The sequence below is a fragment of the Haemaphysalis longicornis genome, unplaced genomic scaffold (genome assembly GCF_048455015.1).
Source record: "Haemaphysalis longicornis isolate Haplotype H1 unplaced genomic scaffold, Haemaphysalis longicornis Haplotype H1 scaffold_9, whole genome shotgun sequence".
NCBI lineage: Eukaryota > Metazoa > Arthropoda > Arachnida > Ixodida > Ixodidae > Haemaphysalis > Haemaphysalis longicornis.
The window spans coordinates 128,527,780-128,545,182 of NW_027526460.1; the positions used below are offsets into that span (position 1 = coordinate 128,527,780).

The window sequence follows — 17,403 nt, forward strand, 5'->3', positions numbered from 1 at the left end:
ACAAAACCAGTTTTTCTCCTGGTGGATGGAGAGCTGCTTGGCATGTACACGCAGTGTGATTGCACCTAGCGTGCAGCCTTCATTGCTTCGGTGCTTGCACTGGTGCAGCCGTGTGTTTCTGTTTAAAACTGCGTCTAGTACCGTATTTACACGATTGTAGGTCGACCCTTTTTTTTCAAATTTGACAACCCAGTGTTGGGGGGTCGACTTAGAATCGAAATCAAACCGTGTACCGCTAGTAACGGCAAGGGAAACGAGGAATCAGGTGGGCTATACAAGGTGGGGAGAGCCTTGCACCCTCGTTTCCATGGTTACGGTCGAAGCGTAGTGTACTAATTTACTGTTGCATACATTCTGCGTCAACAAAGGTGATTCTGACTTTGGAAGTTGGCGTTCGCGATCTGTGCCCTTTGTGCAACTAACCTCCCACTATCGCGTTTGGAAGTGTACTGAACAACGTGATATGACTGTGGCTACGCTAGCGCCGCGCATTGAATCAAGGAATTCGCTAATACTTATTTTGTTTATTAGAAATGAACAAAATGCTTCTTGAATGCGAATAGCATACTCACGAATAAAACAAAATCGCGAGCGACTGCTTCTGTTAGCCGCCATGTTTGTTTTGATATCGCGCGGCAGTGGCCGCTGCCGGTAACTTCTATTGTTGTGATCTCGCAGTGAATGTGTTCTCATGATTGGAAGTAAAGTTTCCTGCTCACCCCACAGCACGTGGTCATTCCGCGTGCTTACACAGAGCTTCTCTTTTTTAACATCTACTGCGCGCACCATGAGCGTACAGCTCTTGGGGGAGCATCGATCATTGATGGAAGAGCCACCGTGGGGGGGGGGTATAAGTAGTTGACGGAAAAGCTTCTCTCTCGGCACTTGTTTACAGCAGCGTTCAAACAAGCTGCTTTCTGCGCTCGCATTTTTTTTTTTTTTTGAGAGATGCAATTTTTGGGGGTCGACCTATATTCGAGTCGACTTACAATTGTGTAAATACGGTATACTGGGTTGCGATGGCGCTGATGGTTCAGCTCGTTTTATAAGGGGCTGGGGTTATCTTTTGGTGAGTGCTGGGTGTGCTGCATCAAGGAGTTCTTTGTGGCATGGCTTCCGAGTAGGAAAAAAAATTAAACAAAATGGAGTTGAAGAAGTGACAGCAACCCCCTCCCCCCCCCATCTTATAGTGTGTCCCGTAACCCTTGCTTGCTATGAGACAGAGAGGGAAACAGGGGTAGATGAGGCTGGAGATGATAGGCGAAGAAAGGGGCACAAAAAAAGCCACAACCTGCTGCACTCTCTCCGTGGCGGGGGAACGGTGCAGGCGGAGGCCGTTCCATGGAGCTGGCAGCCCTGCACAGCGTGGCGGCCCTGCTGGGCTCGGCCGGTTCCATGCCCCACCTGGACGTGCCCTCCATGGCCCTGCTGGACAGTGGCCGAGGGGAGGAGGACGTGCCGGAGAAGCACAGGTCAGCCACTGGTCACCCCCACCACTGTTCACTGCCCTCTGCCGCTCCGATTGCCCTGGCCCTTGTCGGACCTATTGTACCCTCCTCCTCCTCCTCCTCCTCTTCTTCTTCTTCTTCCTCTTGTTGTTGTTGTTGTTGTTTCGGTTCTGGTTCTGTTTTGTTCACACGGTTTTCAAGGGGCTGTGGTTTCAGTCGGATTTGCGCAATGTTCCGGCAAGTGCAATTCAGCGTCTAACGTTGATGCGTCTAACAGTGCCATACCGCCGTCATATGAATAGCGATGTGCAAGTTCATATGGATGCACAATAAATGCTCCTGTGAAGGCACATTTCACTTTTGTGTTTTACCGATTCCATGAAAGAGGCATCAACCACAGTTTTATTGTATTTTGACTCCCATTGCATCTGAACTCTGCAACAGCTGCAGCATGGTTATCCATTACGGCTACACCTTTTTTTGAAGGTAGGAGGGGGGGGGGGGGGACAAAAAAGACTTGTGTTGGTAACATTTGGGCAGCAACCTTGCTTGTTAGGGGACTTTCATGTTTTCAGTATGTATGCAAATAATGACTGAAAAGTATCCCATGATAAGCTAGTTTTCTGTGGAAGAAACACTAAACAAGCTGCCCTGCTACAGCTCTGGACTCATGGAGGACGTGTGCCTTTGTACCGTACTTGGGAATTTTACTGGATTGTTTGGGCCTGCCGTGAGCTCCGCAGGACTTGTGTGATTGGAAAAGGAAGCTGTAGGCTCTTCATGTTATAAAGTTGCTTTTACTGAAGTTCTTCGTCTTGTAATCACCACGAGAGGGCACGGAAAAGGAAGGCCAGCCTTGTCGCAAGTGTGCCTTGATTTTCTGGCGGTCCCCATGCCAAACGTAGTTGAATTTCTGTCTGTACTGTCGGCCTCCAAGCAAAGGTTGCCACCCTAATGATTACACGTGGTACATGGACATTACACTTTTTTCTTTTTCTTTCTGGCCCTGTAAAGGGCTTCTGTTGTGTTACGCGCGCTTGGGGCGAAGACAGAGATAGGCTTCTAAGACAACATACGCTTGCCTTAAAGACTGCGCAGTCTTTTTGACATGTGTGCTTTATTGGTTTAGTGCTTAAAAAAAAAAAAAAAGCCGTTCCACTCAGTGTGAAAGCTCTCGGAAGTGCAGAGCAGTGATTTGCCATAATGGGCTGTGGCGCCGTTATGCGCTCACTGCTACCACCCAATGCAATTCAGATTTCCTGCCTTCGCAGTGCTCACGCGCCCCCTGCCTGAAACAGTGCCAGCGGGAGTTCTGTTATCTTTGCACTTGCTTTTCCTCCCGCACGTGCCGGCGTTGCACTGCCTATTTTTTCGCTTGCAATCGTAAAAAGAAACCCAACGAGCATTTCTTGCTAAATGAATGCGGGCACTGTTGCTTAGTGATGTACATTTTGCGTCAAACGTACCTGCAGTTTTCTTTGCGCTAAACAACGGGAAGATGCAGGACAGGCGCCAGTGGTTTACGGGTTTGAAACGCTTATGACTGTATAAACCACTTGGCTTTCGAAGCCTCTCGGTTACTCTGCGACGACAGCTGCCACGACAGAACGGCGTGTGGCTCTACTTGGGTCCAGCGAGCGAGCTACGACGACTGGGAGAGCCCCGAAAGTGCTCTGTGCTTGACATCATCGCTTTTTCGTACTACTGTGTGCATTGTCTATTTCGTTGACTTGTCCAGGTCTCGGTGGGGGTTCGGTGTTAGTGGAGGCGTGTCAGGTGGGGGGATGACGCTTGTGGTCTCCTGTAGGTGGCGCCTGTGGCTTCTCGAGCTGCTGGTTCCTGGGGAGGGGGCGCCGCCCAGGGCCGCAACACTGGTTCCCGCGGGGGAACTCCTGGCTGCCCTGTGCCTGGCCCGCCCTTCGATTGCCCTGGCTCCCGCCGCGTGGCAGCCATTGCTTGGTGAGGCCCGCTTGGACCTGCATGCGGACGTCTTGTTGGGGGGAGAGTGGGATGAGCCTAGAGTGCTCTGCCCAGCAGCGATAAAAGCACATGCAGTGCTTGTTAATTCGGCGCCTCAGTTGATTCAGTTTTAACCACTTAATTCTGTCAAATTTAGGGGGACCCGTGCGGGCCTAACGTTATGTACCACATTTGCATGATTGTAATGTGCCCCCGATTGTAACACGCAGGTAAGCTTATGTAGGAAAATTTGAAAAGTATTACTTCACGTTGACTCTACCACGCAGATTTAAAATTCAATTTAGGGGGGATAGTCATGTCTGTAGAAATGCAGCTGGCTGCTTTGAAGCCAATTTCGGCTTTGAGCCCGATTGTAGCGTGCACACGAATTTGAAAACAAATTCTAGTGAAAAAGGGGGTGTGTTATAATCGTGTAAATATGGTACTTAGACCCCGTATGATCCCATTTCGACACTTGCGCAAGCCGAATTGAAGTGATTCTTTTAGTGCCAAATGGATGACAGGGCTGGTAGGCATCTTTCGTTTCTGGTGTGTGCAGGTTGTAGCCGTTTGTTAGCCTAAGCAGCCGTGAGAGTGAGTGAAAACTGGCGATGGCCGAAGCATGTCGAAGGGGCTGTGTGGGCAGCAGCTTGAGACAGTGGGGGAGCGTAATTTTACGGCCTTTGTTTCTTTCACTGAATATCGCAGCCTCGTATGAGAGGGTCCGCTGGGCTGTTGACTCCATGGGATGGCACTGGGGAGGTCTTGGTCCCATGAGGTGGAGCACACAGGGGAGCTATGTGCGGGGCTTGTAGAGTAGATGAGCCACATCCTTGTGATCAGAGCTGACAAAGGGCCTTTCTAAGCTGTGCAAAGCAGTAAAGTGGGAAAGGTGGTCGCACAAGAGGAGAAGTCTGACGGCTGTGCCCTTAACAAGCATGTGAACATGTTTTGTGGCTGGTGCAGAGGAAGTGTTGAATGGGGGCTTGAAATCATTCGTGGAAGAGGATGCCGGTGAAGGTCAGTAACGATGCAGACAAGGAGGATGCACTAGGGACACCCTCGCCGCGGTAGCTAAGGGGCTGTGCTGCTGGATCCAAGGACATTGCGGGCGCAATCTCGGCTCTGGTTGGCTGCTTTTGCGATGGAGTCGGAAGCGAAAACGCCTGTGTGTTCGAGATTTCGGCGCACGTTAAAGGGCCCCAGTGGTTGAAATCAATCGGGAGTGCTCCACTATGGGGCACCTCATAGCCCAGGAGTACGATAAAACGATAAAGCTGGAACGATAAAGCTCACAGTATAGAACGTCCTACCAAGTGTCGGCTTGATATGTCCCCTGTAGTCATACCTGCCAACTCTTCTGAATTTTCCGTGAAATTTATGAATTTGGACACATCTCACGATTTTACGAATTTCGCCTGAAATTTTACGAATTTTCAAAAAAAGTGGGAACATCTTAAAACAACACTGTGGTACCTTGCGTTGCGGGCCTGAGAGGGCAATACATGCTCTTGGTCTTCTTTGGATGGGCCACACCTCAGTATCAAGGACACTGTGCCATCTCAGCAAGCCTGTGTATAGCAGGTTGTTTGCGGGCCAGTTAGGACTTGCGTGTTCTTGTCACTCTTTTTGTATGACGGTGCATCCGATGCAGTACGACCTGCGGTACGACAGAGATAGTTGCTTCGCAGTGGAATGGCAGGCTCAAAGCCGCGACAGTACTACTATGTGTTTTTGAAATGCTACGCGCCAGAATTTGCTCCTCCTGCCCAGTGCAGTAGTGGCTCATTACTGTTCAAGACTGATGGTTTTCAGTTATGGTCATGAAAATGTGAGGACACTTGTCCCAGAACATAAACCCTTTTAAACTTAAAAAAAAAAATGAAGTGTGCTGTTCCCCCCTTACCCCCGGGTCTGCCGGTTTTACGAATTTTCAAGTCATCAGGTTGGCAGGTTTGCCTGTCGTTGCCCTTGTCCAGTGTCCCAGACTTCTGTAGGGTATAGTGCCCTTTCAAACGGCACGTGGATGGGGATGTGTGCAGCGTGGCAGGACCCGTACCCCTGGCGGTCCAAGCTGGATGCCGACATCGAGCGTCGGAGCACGGCGCAGCTGCTGCTGGGCCAGGAAGAGGCGGCAAGGGGTGACGGAACCCCGACAGCTACAGCTGCGGTAATGGAGCTTACCTGGAACGCTGCACTGGACACCCTGGCCAAGCAGTGCTCGGCGTTCCTCGATGCAGAAGACGTGAGTGTCGGAAGTGCGGACAGGCCTATCACCGAGTCACAGCCATTAGAGAGTTTTAGCACTCTGTAAGCTCCGTCTGCTCCATGCGTACCGTGTTGACCGGGACCCGACTATGCCTGCGCACGCGGGCACAGAGAGGAGGACATCCCTTCCCTGTAACGAATGTATGGGCATGGCGAGGGCCAGCCCACGGAACTAATCCACCCTATCGGAGCGAATGCGCAAGTGCCCAGTCGGTTCTCCCCGGTCAGTGCGGTACAAACGGAACAGAATCAGACAGAGCAGACGGAGTGCTAAAACTCTAATGTTTATACGGGGTTTGCCCTTCGTGGCAGAGTGCTTGTACAGTTGAACCCCTTTGTAAAAGACACGTACCGGGGAGCAGTTTCTGTCTCTTATGTGAGAGTTAGCAGCATGTCATGTTTTCACTAACTGATGTTTTCACTAACCATGTTTTCACAACCCACAGTTCAGTGTGGGCGGTGTACAGCTAAAATAAGCACAAAGGAAGGCTACAACATTTTGCAAAAACCTTATTGTAGTTTATGTTTCGCTCGTTGAGTTGATTTTTACGATAGGAAGCGAGAAGAAGTGGCAGTGCAACGCCGGCACATGCAGGAGGAAAAGCGAGCGCAAAAAGAACAGAACTCCCACTGGCGCAGTTTCAGGCGGTGGTGTGTGAGCACTGCAGAGGCGAGAAATTTGATTTGCACTGGGTGGTAGCAGTGAGCGGATAACGGCGCTACAGCCCATTATGGCGAATCACTGCTCTGCACTTCCGACAGCTTTCACATTGAGTGGAGTGGCATTAATTTTTTCTCGGTTTGGCTGTCATCCCCCTCAGATGCTGCCAGCTTGCCTGTACACCGCCTGCATGGGTGTCATCCTGGTGTCTCGGATCTGGTGTCTGCAAGGAGGAGAAGAGGAACTGCTGGTGTCTCCACTCGTCAAGCAGCTCCAGGTGCGCACTGCATATTGAAGCTGCCCAGATCTGTTCTTGTGGAGGGGTAGCCCTTGAAACTTGCAGGGGTGGTCGGGGACACTCTGGAATAAGGTAGAAAAGTGTGGCATGTGGTAGGGACCTGCTATGTGTCAAGTTGGTGTTTGAAGTAATTGGCATTGTGGCGAAGGCTGGCTGAGCCCTGCTTGGTAGCTTGAGTCTCATCACCCCAAATTCATTGGAGGTTTTTTCACAAACCTCCTTGAGTATGGGTTGGCCACTTTCGAAAGGTAGGCACGTTTCCTGGACACTCTTGTGTCCTGTGAGGGCTTACGCGGGGATCTCGCAGTAGTGTATTGTGCTTTGACATTGGGAGGCCAGATGTGCGCTCATGGTGCCAGGCTTCACAAGCTCACTCAGAAGGCGGGTGTGCTCAAACCCCCCGGATTTATTGTGAGTGATAATGTGGAACAGAAATTTGTTCAATGGGGAGGTAGATAAGTTTAATCCCGGTTCCCAATAGAACTGAGGTGGTAGGTCATGGCATACAGCTTTCTGTTGCATTGCATAGCCATTATGTCCCTAGTCTTTTTCTCTGTAACATATTGTGGCTTTTTTTTTTTTTTTTTTTGATTGAGCGCATCAAATGACAAATGCTCTGAAAAAAGCGTCCTGCCAAACAAGCTATGTTTGCTGGAACCCTGCCGCATAATTTTGTGTGCAGTGAACTCAAAATATTTGAAGAAGTTTTGTCTGAAAAAAGGCGGCGAAATTTGATATTTGCTCATCAGAGCAGGTGGGGGCTAGGGCCACTCTCTTAGCCACTCTGGCTCAGCGCCTGAGGGTGCTTGACCTTTACAAAAGCCAAGAAGGTGTCCTACCACGCGCAGTGCATTGCAACACCTCTTTGGCTTTTGGCTGGAGCGTCTGCATTCTGAAAAACACAAATGGCTGTGCATATGAAAATTTAGACTGCTGTAATAGGAAACCCACCCACATGACTCTCTTTAGAAGCTGTAAAGTTTATCCTGTAACATTCTGTGTTCCATATAAAGGGACAAACTTCGACTGCCCTTTCAAACTGCCGCTCCAGTACACTTGCTGTGTGACTCCCGTGCGGAATCTTTCGCGCGCAGGGCCACCTCCGGGAGTGCTCGGAGAAGCTGCTGCAGTGCTCCCCTCCGCCGGGACGCCAGACCAGCAGTGGCGGGGAACAGGAGCTGCCCTCGTGGCTGGGCTTCCTGGACGCCCTGCTCTCCTACGTGGAGGGCATCCCCTCGGGCCACCACCTCTGGGCCTGGCTGCTGGACGCTCTGCCGCAGGAGCTGGACGCCTGCCTCATCTCCACCTTCAGGGTAACCGGCCTCCGCTTGACTGCGTCGCCTCTGCTGCACACCTCGCTTCGGTGATGAGAGGGACACAAGAAATGTGGCAAGCGAAAAGGCGGGAGATGTAATGTGTCCCATAACATGTGCGGTGGCTTGAATTGAACCTCCCGCTCGTTTTCCTGCAATAACGAATTTGCCGGGGAAAGCCCAAAAATTCGCATTTGCGGAAATTTTGTCGCCGTGAGAAGGAGACATAGACGACAGGAAAATTTACCGCAAACCGAAAATTTATTTCTGAAAGTCGGTTATATTACTTTGCAAGCCTTACCTTGCAGCAGCTTTGCAGCTCAGCTCTCGCGCTACAAGAAGTGCTTCGTTGCTAGTCGTGCATGCCTAAGGATGACCAAATTGTGTCAAACGGATCCAAAACATCCTGCAGGTTTACCTTCTCTGCACATTTTTCTCCCTGGTCCTCGGAACCCGGTATGTCCGAGCGTGGAAGCGAAGTCCAGCTTCTTGTGTTAAGGGGACACGCGGGTCGAAAAAACGCGATTTTTTCGAAATATACCAATTTTTTGTTTTCGCTTGCATTAGCATCTTTGACTATCCTTCTTTCATGAGTAAAAAAATGAAAACGAAATACGAACGAGAACTTAGTGAAAAATGTGTCTGAATGACTCGCGGTGACCCAAGAAATCGCGCAATCAAGCCAAATTTCGGCCAGGTTTGAGAATTTATTCCGCGCGGCAGCGTGGCTCGCCGCCATTTTGGTCACTTGAGAGAGGTAGATCAAGCCTTCTTCTCTCGATTGAGCCGCTCGCCAGCTTCGTATCTCCGCGTAAAAAAAATAAAAAAAATGTTTCTTCCCGCTTGTTTTGCGAGCTCCCACTGGGCATTTAAATCACGTGACGCGAAAGCGGGACCGCCATTGGCTCTTGCCGCTTGTGAGCCGCCATCGCCCGCATCGTTCCGTTCGCTACTTCGCGCTATCTTTTCTATTTCCTTATCGTGTGTTTTTAATCGTGAACGGTGAGGAGAAGCGTGACTTTTGTCGCCGGAAGCAGCGTACTTCATGCCGGTACAAAGGAAAGCGCAAGCGGCGCAGCATTGTGACGACCACGGCCAATGCCGGCACGACCGGCACCGTGAGGCCTAACGGCGCCGGGCCTTCAAGCGTTGCAAGCGCGGCTCTACCAGGCGGGGCTGATTTTATAAGCGAAGATATCGACTTTATAAGCGCATCGGAGAAGAAGTCGGCAGCCTTCCAAGGTGAGGAGACAGCCAGCCACGGGAGCGGTGCAGTTATCTGTGGAGTCGGCGCTCTGACTGACCTTGAGTGCCGCCGTGTGCGCGACGTGCGGGAAGTGCGAACTCGTCGTAGTCGAGGTTGCGAACAAGCGAAAGGGCCTCGCATCGGTACTGGAACTGAAGTGCAAAAACGAGAAGTGCCCTGCGGGAGTGGCTTCGGGAGTGATTTCTTCTGTTTACTCGTCGCAGCGCGCTGCCGCCGTCGGTCGCGGAGGCCGCAAACCGGAACTCTGCAGTTCCGGTTTGCGGCCTCCCCGTGATAGTTTCGCCGTCAATGTGAAAGCGGTACTCGCTGCACGCGCGGTTGGCATCGGACACGATCAGCTATGCAGGTTTTGTGCCATTCTTGGTCTACCAAAACCACAGCATCAGATGACGTTCTACAACACTGCCAAGAAAGTTCATGTTGCGGCCACAAAAGGCATCTCTGACAACCTTGCTGAAGCAAGGCAAGTAACTGCGTTGCAAGCTGGTCAGACTGACCTCAGTGTGATTTTTGATGGTACTTGGCAGAAGCAAAGACACGAGACACAACAGCACTGCCATTTCTCTTGACACTGGTCTCTGCCTGGATTTTGAGGTGCTGTCAAACTACTTGTACTTGTAGCCGCCACCAAAAGCTTGATGAGCAAGAGGAGGAAGTGTGGCAAGCCTTTCATGCCTCTTGTGTGTGAAAAAAATGTTGACTGCTCATCCCATGCCATGGAGACGGAAGCAGCACTGCGCATCTGGCACAGGACGCTATCGTACAACCTGCAGTTCACTGTAGTGGAGACTGCCACTGCCCTCACAGGGTTGTGGTTCAACAGAGGCCACACTAGCTTTGAGCAAGTTCTCCAAGAACTGGGAATCTTCCCTTCAGAAGAACTGGTCAGACTAAGCAATGCAAGTGACCAGCGGAGGGTCAGGCAGATGTGTGCAAAGCTGACTGCTAAGGCTAGCCCCCATTGCCGCAGCCTGGTGAAACGGTCCCACACCAAGGACTACCCCAGCAAAAACCGTGAGGGTGCAACTTATGCAGCAGGAGCATTCTAGTTTTAGTACCTCAATGTGGACATTCCAGACTGTATCCCCACCAAATTTCATGTTGTTCGAGCAAGAATTTCTGAATCTGCCAAAGAAATAAACTTTCAATTGCGTTTTTCTCAGCTTGTTGTTTTTGTCCGTTTTCTGAGTTTGTGCACACTTATTTTCCCAGTTAAAGTTGTCGTATCAGGATGAAATTTTGCACAAATGTTCATTATAACACGTAGAGTGCACAAATCTTGTTCATTATGCAATTTGTGTCCCTAGATATTTCTGGCGGTCATAAAACAAAAATATACAGAACAAAAAAAGGCACACTACCAGTCATTTTTTTTTCGTGGTGAGGAAAATGATGATGAGGCTTTTTTAGGTAGATTTGTGCACTCTGCAGTTCATAAGGAACCACCTAGGCTATTTTAAAAGTTTCAGAAAAAATTTTTACTATAAAAAAAAGTGTGCACAAAAAAGCCATTTTTCTGAAAGTCATGCTGCGTAACATTTTATCCGGAGCAGCTATTCAAAATCTGATTACATATGTGACCAGAGGAGCTCAATCTCGATAAGCTGTGAAAATTTCAGCCTCCTAACTTCATTATTAAAAAAAAAGTTGTTTGGAGGAGCACGTCCCCTTAAACTTTGCCAGACAGTGACACAAAACTACTGTCTGCTATCCACAAAACTAAGTGTGTGCACCGCTTTGTTGAGGACGTCCAGAAAGGCCACAGCCGTCGCTGTTTTGTTTTGCGCACGTACGCCAGTGAAGAGTGGTGTCCTTGCTTTTCATAATGGTAGAGCGAGCTGCAGCCGGTTCGAAACATGGTTCCAAACTCGTTGGCGCACTCCTCCCTTCTTCCACTGTGGCCAGTGACTTGGGCAATGATGGCTGCCTTATCTTGTAGCGATAAAAACTTCCGTTTTTGATTGAGCACAAACGTGCCAACTGTCACACACACACAGAGGAAAGAAACCTACATGCGTAGACACAATGAATGCACACGCACTGTTCAGCTGTAGCTGGCTAGCGTAGCCCAAGCCAAAGACGTGCCATGAGTCGCCATGTTTCGCCCCCTGGTGCTGTCGCTGCGAGGCTGCCTGCATGGCCGCCTGTTGCATGGCCTTTTATATAAACAAATATGGCGGCGGCAATGCAAGCACGCAATGGCAGAAGTTTACACACTTTGAGTCCGAAAAAAATGCATTTGAGCACCTTTTGGACTCTTTTAGCCTCAAATGGGCAGGTAAATTGCCGACCCGACTTGCAGAGAATTTCATTAATTCGGGATCGCTTTTCAAAAGCATTTCGTTGCTGCGAGATATGACATAAATGGGCTTGTATGGACATTCGTCAGGGATCCGAAAATATTTCGTTGCCGCGGGAACTTCATACTGGAGGGAATTTGTTATTGCTGGGTTTGACTGTATGTGAAAGCATACCACGGAGCAAATGTAGTAATGGGAGAGCACAGCTTAACCTTGGTTCCTTGCACTGTCGAGCAGAACGACGTACACAGTCTGTGAAGGGTCACGTCAACCACAAGTCGTGCAAAGGGTCATGTCAAGTGTCATGGTTGAACTGCGCTATCAGTTATCGTAAAGCAGCATCTGCCAGCCTCACTTGGTGCAGATGCTGCGAGAAGCTGCATAAGTGTTGCAACTGAGGTGAACCCATCATGGTGCCGCACCCATTACAATAAACTCGTTGAAAGCGAGCACACGACTCACTTTGAAAGGAGTTTGCACTGGCATACCTGAAGCACGTTGTTACGTTGAAAGCTGCCTCCTTAAGTTTTTTTGTAGAAGCAGGCATGGTTTGGTCTGCAGTGCCTACGTCACCACAGAGATCAGACGCCCGCGATCGAATCAGTGTGATCGCGGAGGAAGGAAGGAATATAAAAATAGCAAGCACGAGGCATACAACAACCAGTGCGAGATGCTGCAGTTCGTTGAATCTAACGTGCACTCTTCTCCAGGAATACGGGTCGGGCAGAAATAGCATGTCTGACAAGCGAAAACCGAAAGTGCATTTGTGGGCACCTATCATTGCAGGCCAACCACGGTCATATGCTCGCGTGAAGAAAGCGCGGGTTCCGTGGTCCGCCTGAATGTGTGAAACAAAATGCATAGAGGCAGTTACCGCATTTACTTGAATCTAGGCCGGCCCCAATTCTAAGCGGGCCCCTGCAACTCAGAAGGCCGGAGAATTCTTAAAATTTGCTCGAATGTAAGTTGGCCAAAGTAGGTTTGGACAACATCAACCACTAGGCTAAAACGGCATTTGTCAGCCATTACACCCATAGGCCTCAGTAGTTTAGGGGTGGAATGCCGGATTTTGGCGCAGATGCCAAAATCCGGGATTTGGCATCTGTGATTTGGCATCTGCGAAGGATTTGGCATCACCAGCATTGCCAAAATTTTTGCCAAGGGGCCTTAATTTTTTTTTTACTGCAAAATGTTCTCTGGGCTCAGTTCTACGCATTTTTTTTTTTTTTTGTAAACAGGGGTTTGGCATTTTTTAATTTGGTTCAGGTGTGGGTTGCGGCATATCAAAATGTTTTATTAGTGCTCTGCATCACAGTGGAAGTGCAAGGCTGGCTCCCATCTTGGAATGGAATATCGCGTGTGAATGCAACACGCCTTGATTCGAAAGTGGTACAGGCCATTGCGAGCAGTAGTGGCTGGGGGGACATGGGATAGGCCTTCGTCCTGCAGTGGAGACAGGATGGTCATGGTGATGATAAATTAAGGCTATGAGGGAAGTTGTTTCCTCACCTGTTTTTCGAGCAAATTCTGGGACTTTATCTGTCCACTGCTATCCCTGTCCAAAACTGCCCTCGTTGATTTTTTTCTCAGGCATATTTGAACAGAGAGGAAGCAGGATATTGGGAGCATTGTGTGCAGCTTTTTGTGTTAGTGACTGGTCACTGGTGTAGCTTCATGTCTCGATGCATGCAGGAACCTTCGAGTGACGTCAGCGCCAGCTTTGGTCCCCGACCATCAGGCATGGGCGAGCAGATTGACATGGGTAGTGACGACGAATGGGTGGATGAGAACATGCCGTCGAGCTCCCTATTGCACCGGGGCTCTGTCGACGGTGTGAGCGACATGGACGCCGATTTCGACTTCGTGGACGCGGGTCAGCCCGCATCGACTGAAGCAGGTGAGGAGGCTCCTTGGGTTCAATATTCTTGTGTGCTTTATCGTTGCAGCTGTTTGCAGATGTGTACTTGTAATGTTTGTCTTGGAAAAACGTTTTCAAGTTACCTTTGTTTTAGTTGAGCTCACAGCAAACCCTGTGTCGAGTAATCTAGTGTTGCTCTCTCAGTGTGGCACGTGCTGTGTTTCTGTATGTTCGTTGTCCAAAAAAAAAAGGGAAGGGGGGGGAGATGCACACGTAGCATGCAGACTGTGGACAGTCGGTTGCAATCAGTGGCTGGCTACCAGTGTGGTACATATACAGGGGACCTAGTGGGCACGCTTGTCATAAATTTCAGGATGCCTTCTGAGAGAAGGCTCTTTCTTAGCGACTGGATGTGCACTTTTGCTTACACTGCTGTGAGAGGGCTTACAGAGAGGTGGGAAGATGAAGGCTTAGGCGCTAAGCAGTGGTGGCATCAGTATTTCTTGTGGGTTTGCGAAGGGTACTGTTGAGTGAGTTGGCAGGTCATATTGAAATAGTTCCAGCTTGAAAAGGGACCGAGACAAAAAAGACAACAGGACAAGAGCCGACCTCCTACTGAACTTTGTGTTGAAGTTTTTTTTTTTCATATTACATTAGGTTGGAAGTCAGCACTTGTCCTGTTGTCTTTCTTGTCTTGGTCCCTTTTCAAGGCACTGTAACTGCTGTGGCTATTGCAAGTGAGCCGGGAGGTTCAAGAGCATCTTCCCTCCTTTTTTTCCAGCGACCAAGCAGAGCCTGCTGTCCCCAGAGCGGCTGACCCGGGAGGACGGCCACTGCCTGGCCACCCTGCGTTTGGGCCTGTCCCACTTCTGCCTCTCCCGGCGGGTTGGCCTGGGGGACGGCGAGCGCACCTTTGCCATGCTGCTGCAGCTCACCGAGGGGGCCAAGAGGAACCTCACTGCGTGGAGCGTCCAGTCGGTGGGTCCCGCTCCCATTTCGCCATTGTTTTCTTTAAATCTGTTTAGGGGTTTTGCAGTCCGTAGTAAATACTCTGGATTAATTTCGCCCACCTGAGAGACTCCAATGTGTGCTGCAATCTCGACATGCGGGTGATTTTGTTTTTCACCTCCATCTGAAGAAAATGGCTGCTGCGGCTGGGATTGAATCCGCATTCTTGGGCTCAGCAGCACAACGCCTTTGCCACTGAGCCACCGCAGTTGGTTTATTGTCATTTTTCTTCAGGATGAGCATCGCATGTGGCCTGTTGTAGCCAAGGTGCAGTGCTGCTGTGTTTACTTACTGACTGCCATAGCCAATTTTTTTGGTGCAGCCCGACTAGGCACACAGCTTCATTTGGGGCTCTGTAGGGAGGTCTAAAGTGGTCTAACTGCAATTCAAGCCTTGCAATGATGACTGCAGATGAGCAAGATTGGTGACGGGATATTGGTAACTAGACTCGGCCATTGCGTTTTGTTTGGACTCTGAGGCAGGGGAACATTTGCGTAGTTTGAATGACTGGCAAAATCCTCCTCTACTTATGGTACAGTTAAGCCTGACTCTATTAAACCTGTTTAATTAGAGTTAATCCCAATATATAGAACAATATGTAAACACTAAAATTATTAGGAGAATATATACAAAAACGGGCAGTGCTGGTACAAATCATATGTGCTTGTATGCAATCCAATTTTTTGAAATGTTTGGTTGGTATTTGCTAGTTTAACTGGGTGGGACGTATCTGCTCGGACTGGAATTTCTCGTATCCAACTATTCACTGTGCGTCCAGGAACATAGGGTCCAGGGTTCAATTTCTGGCTCCCCCGTCTGTCGGGATTATGAAGCACATTAAAAGATCCTCAGGAAGTCTAGACTAATTCATAACCCCCGACTAGGCACATCTCACAGCCCGTGTGTTCTATGGCACATAAAACTACAATTTCAAATTTTTGTTCAACGATCCCAAATATCATGGCTCAGTGAGGGCAGTATCATCACTCTTATCGTCACTGCAGTGAAAATGGTTCATGATGCAGCGAGTCATCGAGTAGAAAAATTGCACGGCAGTCCTGAGCTTTTTATGCTTGATGTATGCTGGTTGGGTGCCTTGTTCCTCATTCAGGAAATATTTTCCCTAAAGAATTGCTACGTGTGCTCTTGACAAGGGATGCTTCTTGCTGGCTTCCTTTGGTCCTTTTGTGGAAGCAAGTAAACCATGCCCTCATCGAGCCCACTCTCGCAGGTACTACTGGTGCTGCGAGTACTGTTTGAGCGTGCCGAGCTGATCGTCGAGTCAGAGCTGTTTTCCCTCATCGATGCGCTCAGGTGAGTGGATGGACAGAAACTGGGAGTCAAACACCTTGAAGTAGTGCAAACTCGACATGGACGCAAGAAGAAGGAAGTAGACAGACCACTGCGCTGGATCGCAACTGAAATTGGAGGGCGCAGCTCTTAAGTGCCCACTTCTGTGTTTTCGCGTCGCCGTCAGCCTCGTAACCGAGCGAGCAGAAAAGTGGATAAAAAAAGTATGGCGAAAGTGTGAGAGGGAGGAGGGCGGGATGCCGGGGTCGCACAAGAGTTGTGGGAAAAAGTATGCCTCGGCGTGTAGTGGCACCCGAGAAAGAAGTCTCAAAACTAGGCATTCATGAAAGCAAGCGTCTTGTTCTTTCAAGTTCACAAAAAGCACAAAGGCCGAGCACGCACCGCGTGCTGCACGTACATTGCTCCTTGGTTGTCCTCTTCGTTGTGTGGCTCCTCCGAACCACGCGACATTTCCGCGAGACGTTCAAACACAATTTACAACAACATGCTCAGTGGCGGCGGTGCACTGCACGAGAACTCCAGAGTATAGTGTGCGCCGTTGTGCGTTTGCTGATGACGTGATCACTTCCTGAGGTGCAGCAGCTATGCACCATCACCAAGCAGACTGCAGTCAGCGCTGCACTTGAATTTTGCATTTGGGAGTGTCGTAATCGTGAGCCAATTTTTTATTAGAACTGAAACAAACGGAAATACTAACACCCTTGTACTCGTGAGCACGTCATAGGATGTCACAAACATTCGCAGATAAAACAGTAAATGCATCTTGTTCTTGTTTCTTACAATTATAAACAAATGGCAATAAAATCTGGCAAGAAGGTTAGCACAGCACTCCAAATGATTGCACAACGGCGAAGAGACGGGAATTTTAATACGTCTTGACATGTCTAGTGAATTTAGTGATTGTGGTGAGGGGTAGCGCAGCATTTGAGAGCAGAGTTTAGGGCTTATACCAAGTTTACTTCTGATATGTCTTGTGGCAGTATGATTAGGTTAGATAGCCTGTGCATAGAAAACCTGCTTTTGCACTTACCGTATTTACTCGCGTAATCCTCGCGCTCGCGTAATCCTCGCACCCCTAATGTGAGCCACCAAAACTTGAATTTTTTGGTTCCTCGCATAATCCTCGCACCCCCAACTTTGCAGCGGCAAAAGTTGCCTGCTCGCGAAACCCGCATGGTGCACGCGCTCTCCAACGCGCGCCCTCCCCCACCGCCTCTCCGTTCGGCGGAGAGTGCTATGTATCCAAGGCCATCCAGGCGCCCCAACAACCTGCATGGCTACTCCCTAACAGGCGCCCTAACACGCTACTCACACTGTCCTTGAGCCGGTTTCGCGCATGTTTCGCGTGCGCGCAACTAGACGGTTTTCGCGCAGCCCGCTGTCGTGTCGTCGTGTCGCCGTCGTGGTCCCGCCGTTGAGTGGCAGCAGTCAGTGAGTCACTCGCGTCAGTGGTGGATAGCTCACTGCCGTTTTGAGAACTTTTTGATCTAATTGTTTTGTGCTTGGTGCCGCTTCGCCATGGGGAGGAACGCCAGCTACACTGCCGCTTTCAAATTGAAAGCGAAAGAGTACGCGATCGAACACGGCAACCGTGCCACAGGCAGGCACTTCGGCGTCACCGACTTCAACGTGCGTTACTGGAGTAGGGCACGCACATACGACGACGAGATAAGGCGCGCGCCAGAAAGCAAAGGCGGCAATTTCATGATCGC

At 49.8% G+C, this 17,403-nt stretch overlaps 1 protein-coding gene across 1 annotated transcript in view; it reads left to right on the forward strand.

Annotated features, from left to right (window-relative positions):
* Nucleotides 1-17,403, forward strand: part of Tefu (Serine/threonine-protein kinase tefu) — a 175,504-nt gene that overhangs the window by 22,228 nt on the left and 135,873 nt on the right. Inside the window, exons 12-19 of the mRNA XM_077683624.1 lie at nucleotides 1,328-1,472; nucleotides 3,256-3,407; nucleotides 5,450-5,652; nucleotides 6,497-6,613; nucleotides 7,729-7,947; nucleotides 13,207-13,411; nucleotides 14,154-14,350; nucleotides 15,612-15,694. Of these exons, the coding sequence (XP_077539750.1) occupies nucleotides 1,328-1,472; nucleotides 3,256-3,407; nucleotides 5,450-5,652; nucleotides 6,497-6,613; nucleotides 7,729-7,947; nucleotides 13,207-13,411; nucleotides 14,154-14,350; nucleotides 15,612-15,694 (1,321 nt within the window). The remainder of the gene's footprint in view (nucleotides 1-1,327; nucleotides 1,473-3,255; nucleotides 3,408-5,449; nucleotides 5,653-6,496; nucleotides 6,614-7,728; nucleotides 7,948-13,206; nucleotides 13,412-14,153; nucleotides 14,351-15,611; nucleotides 15,695-17,403) is intronic.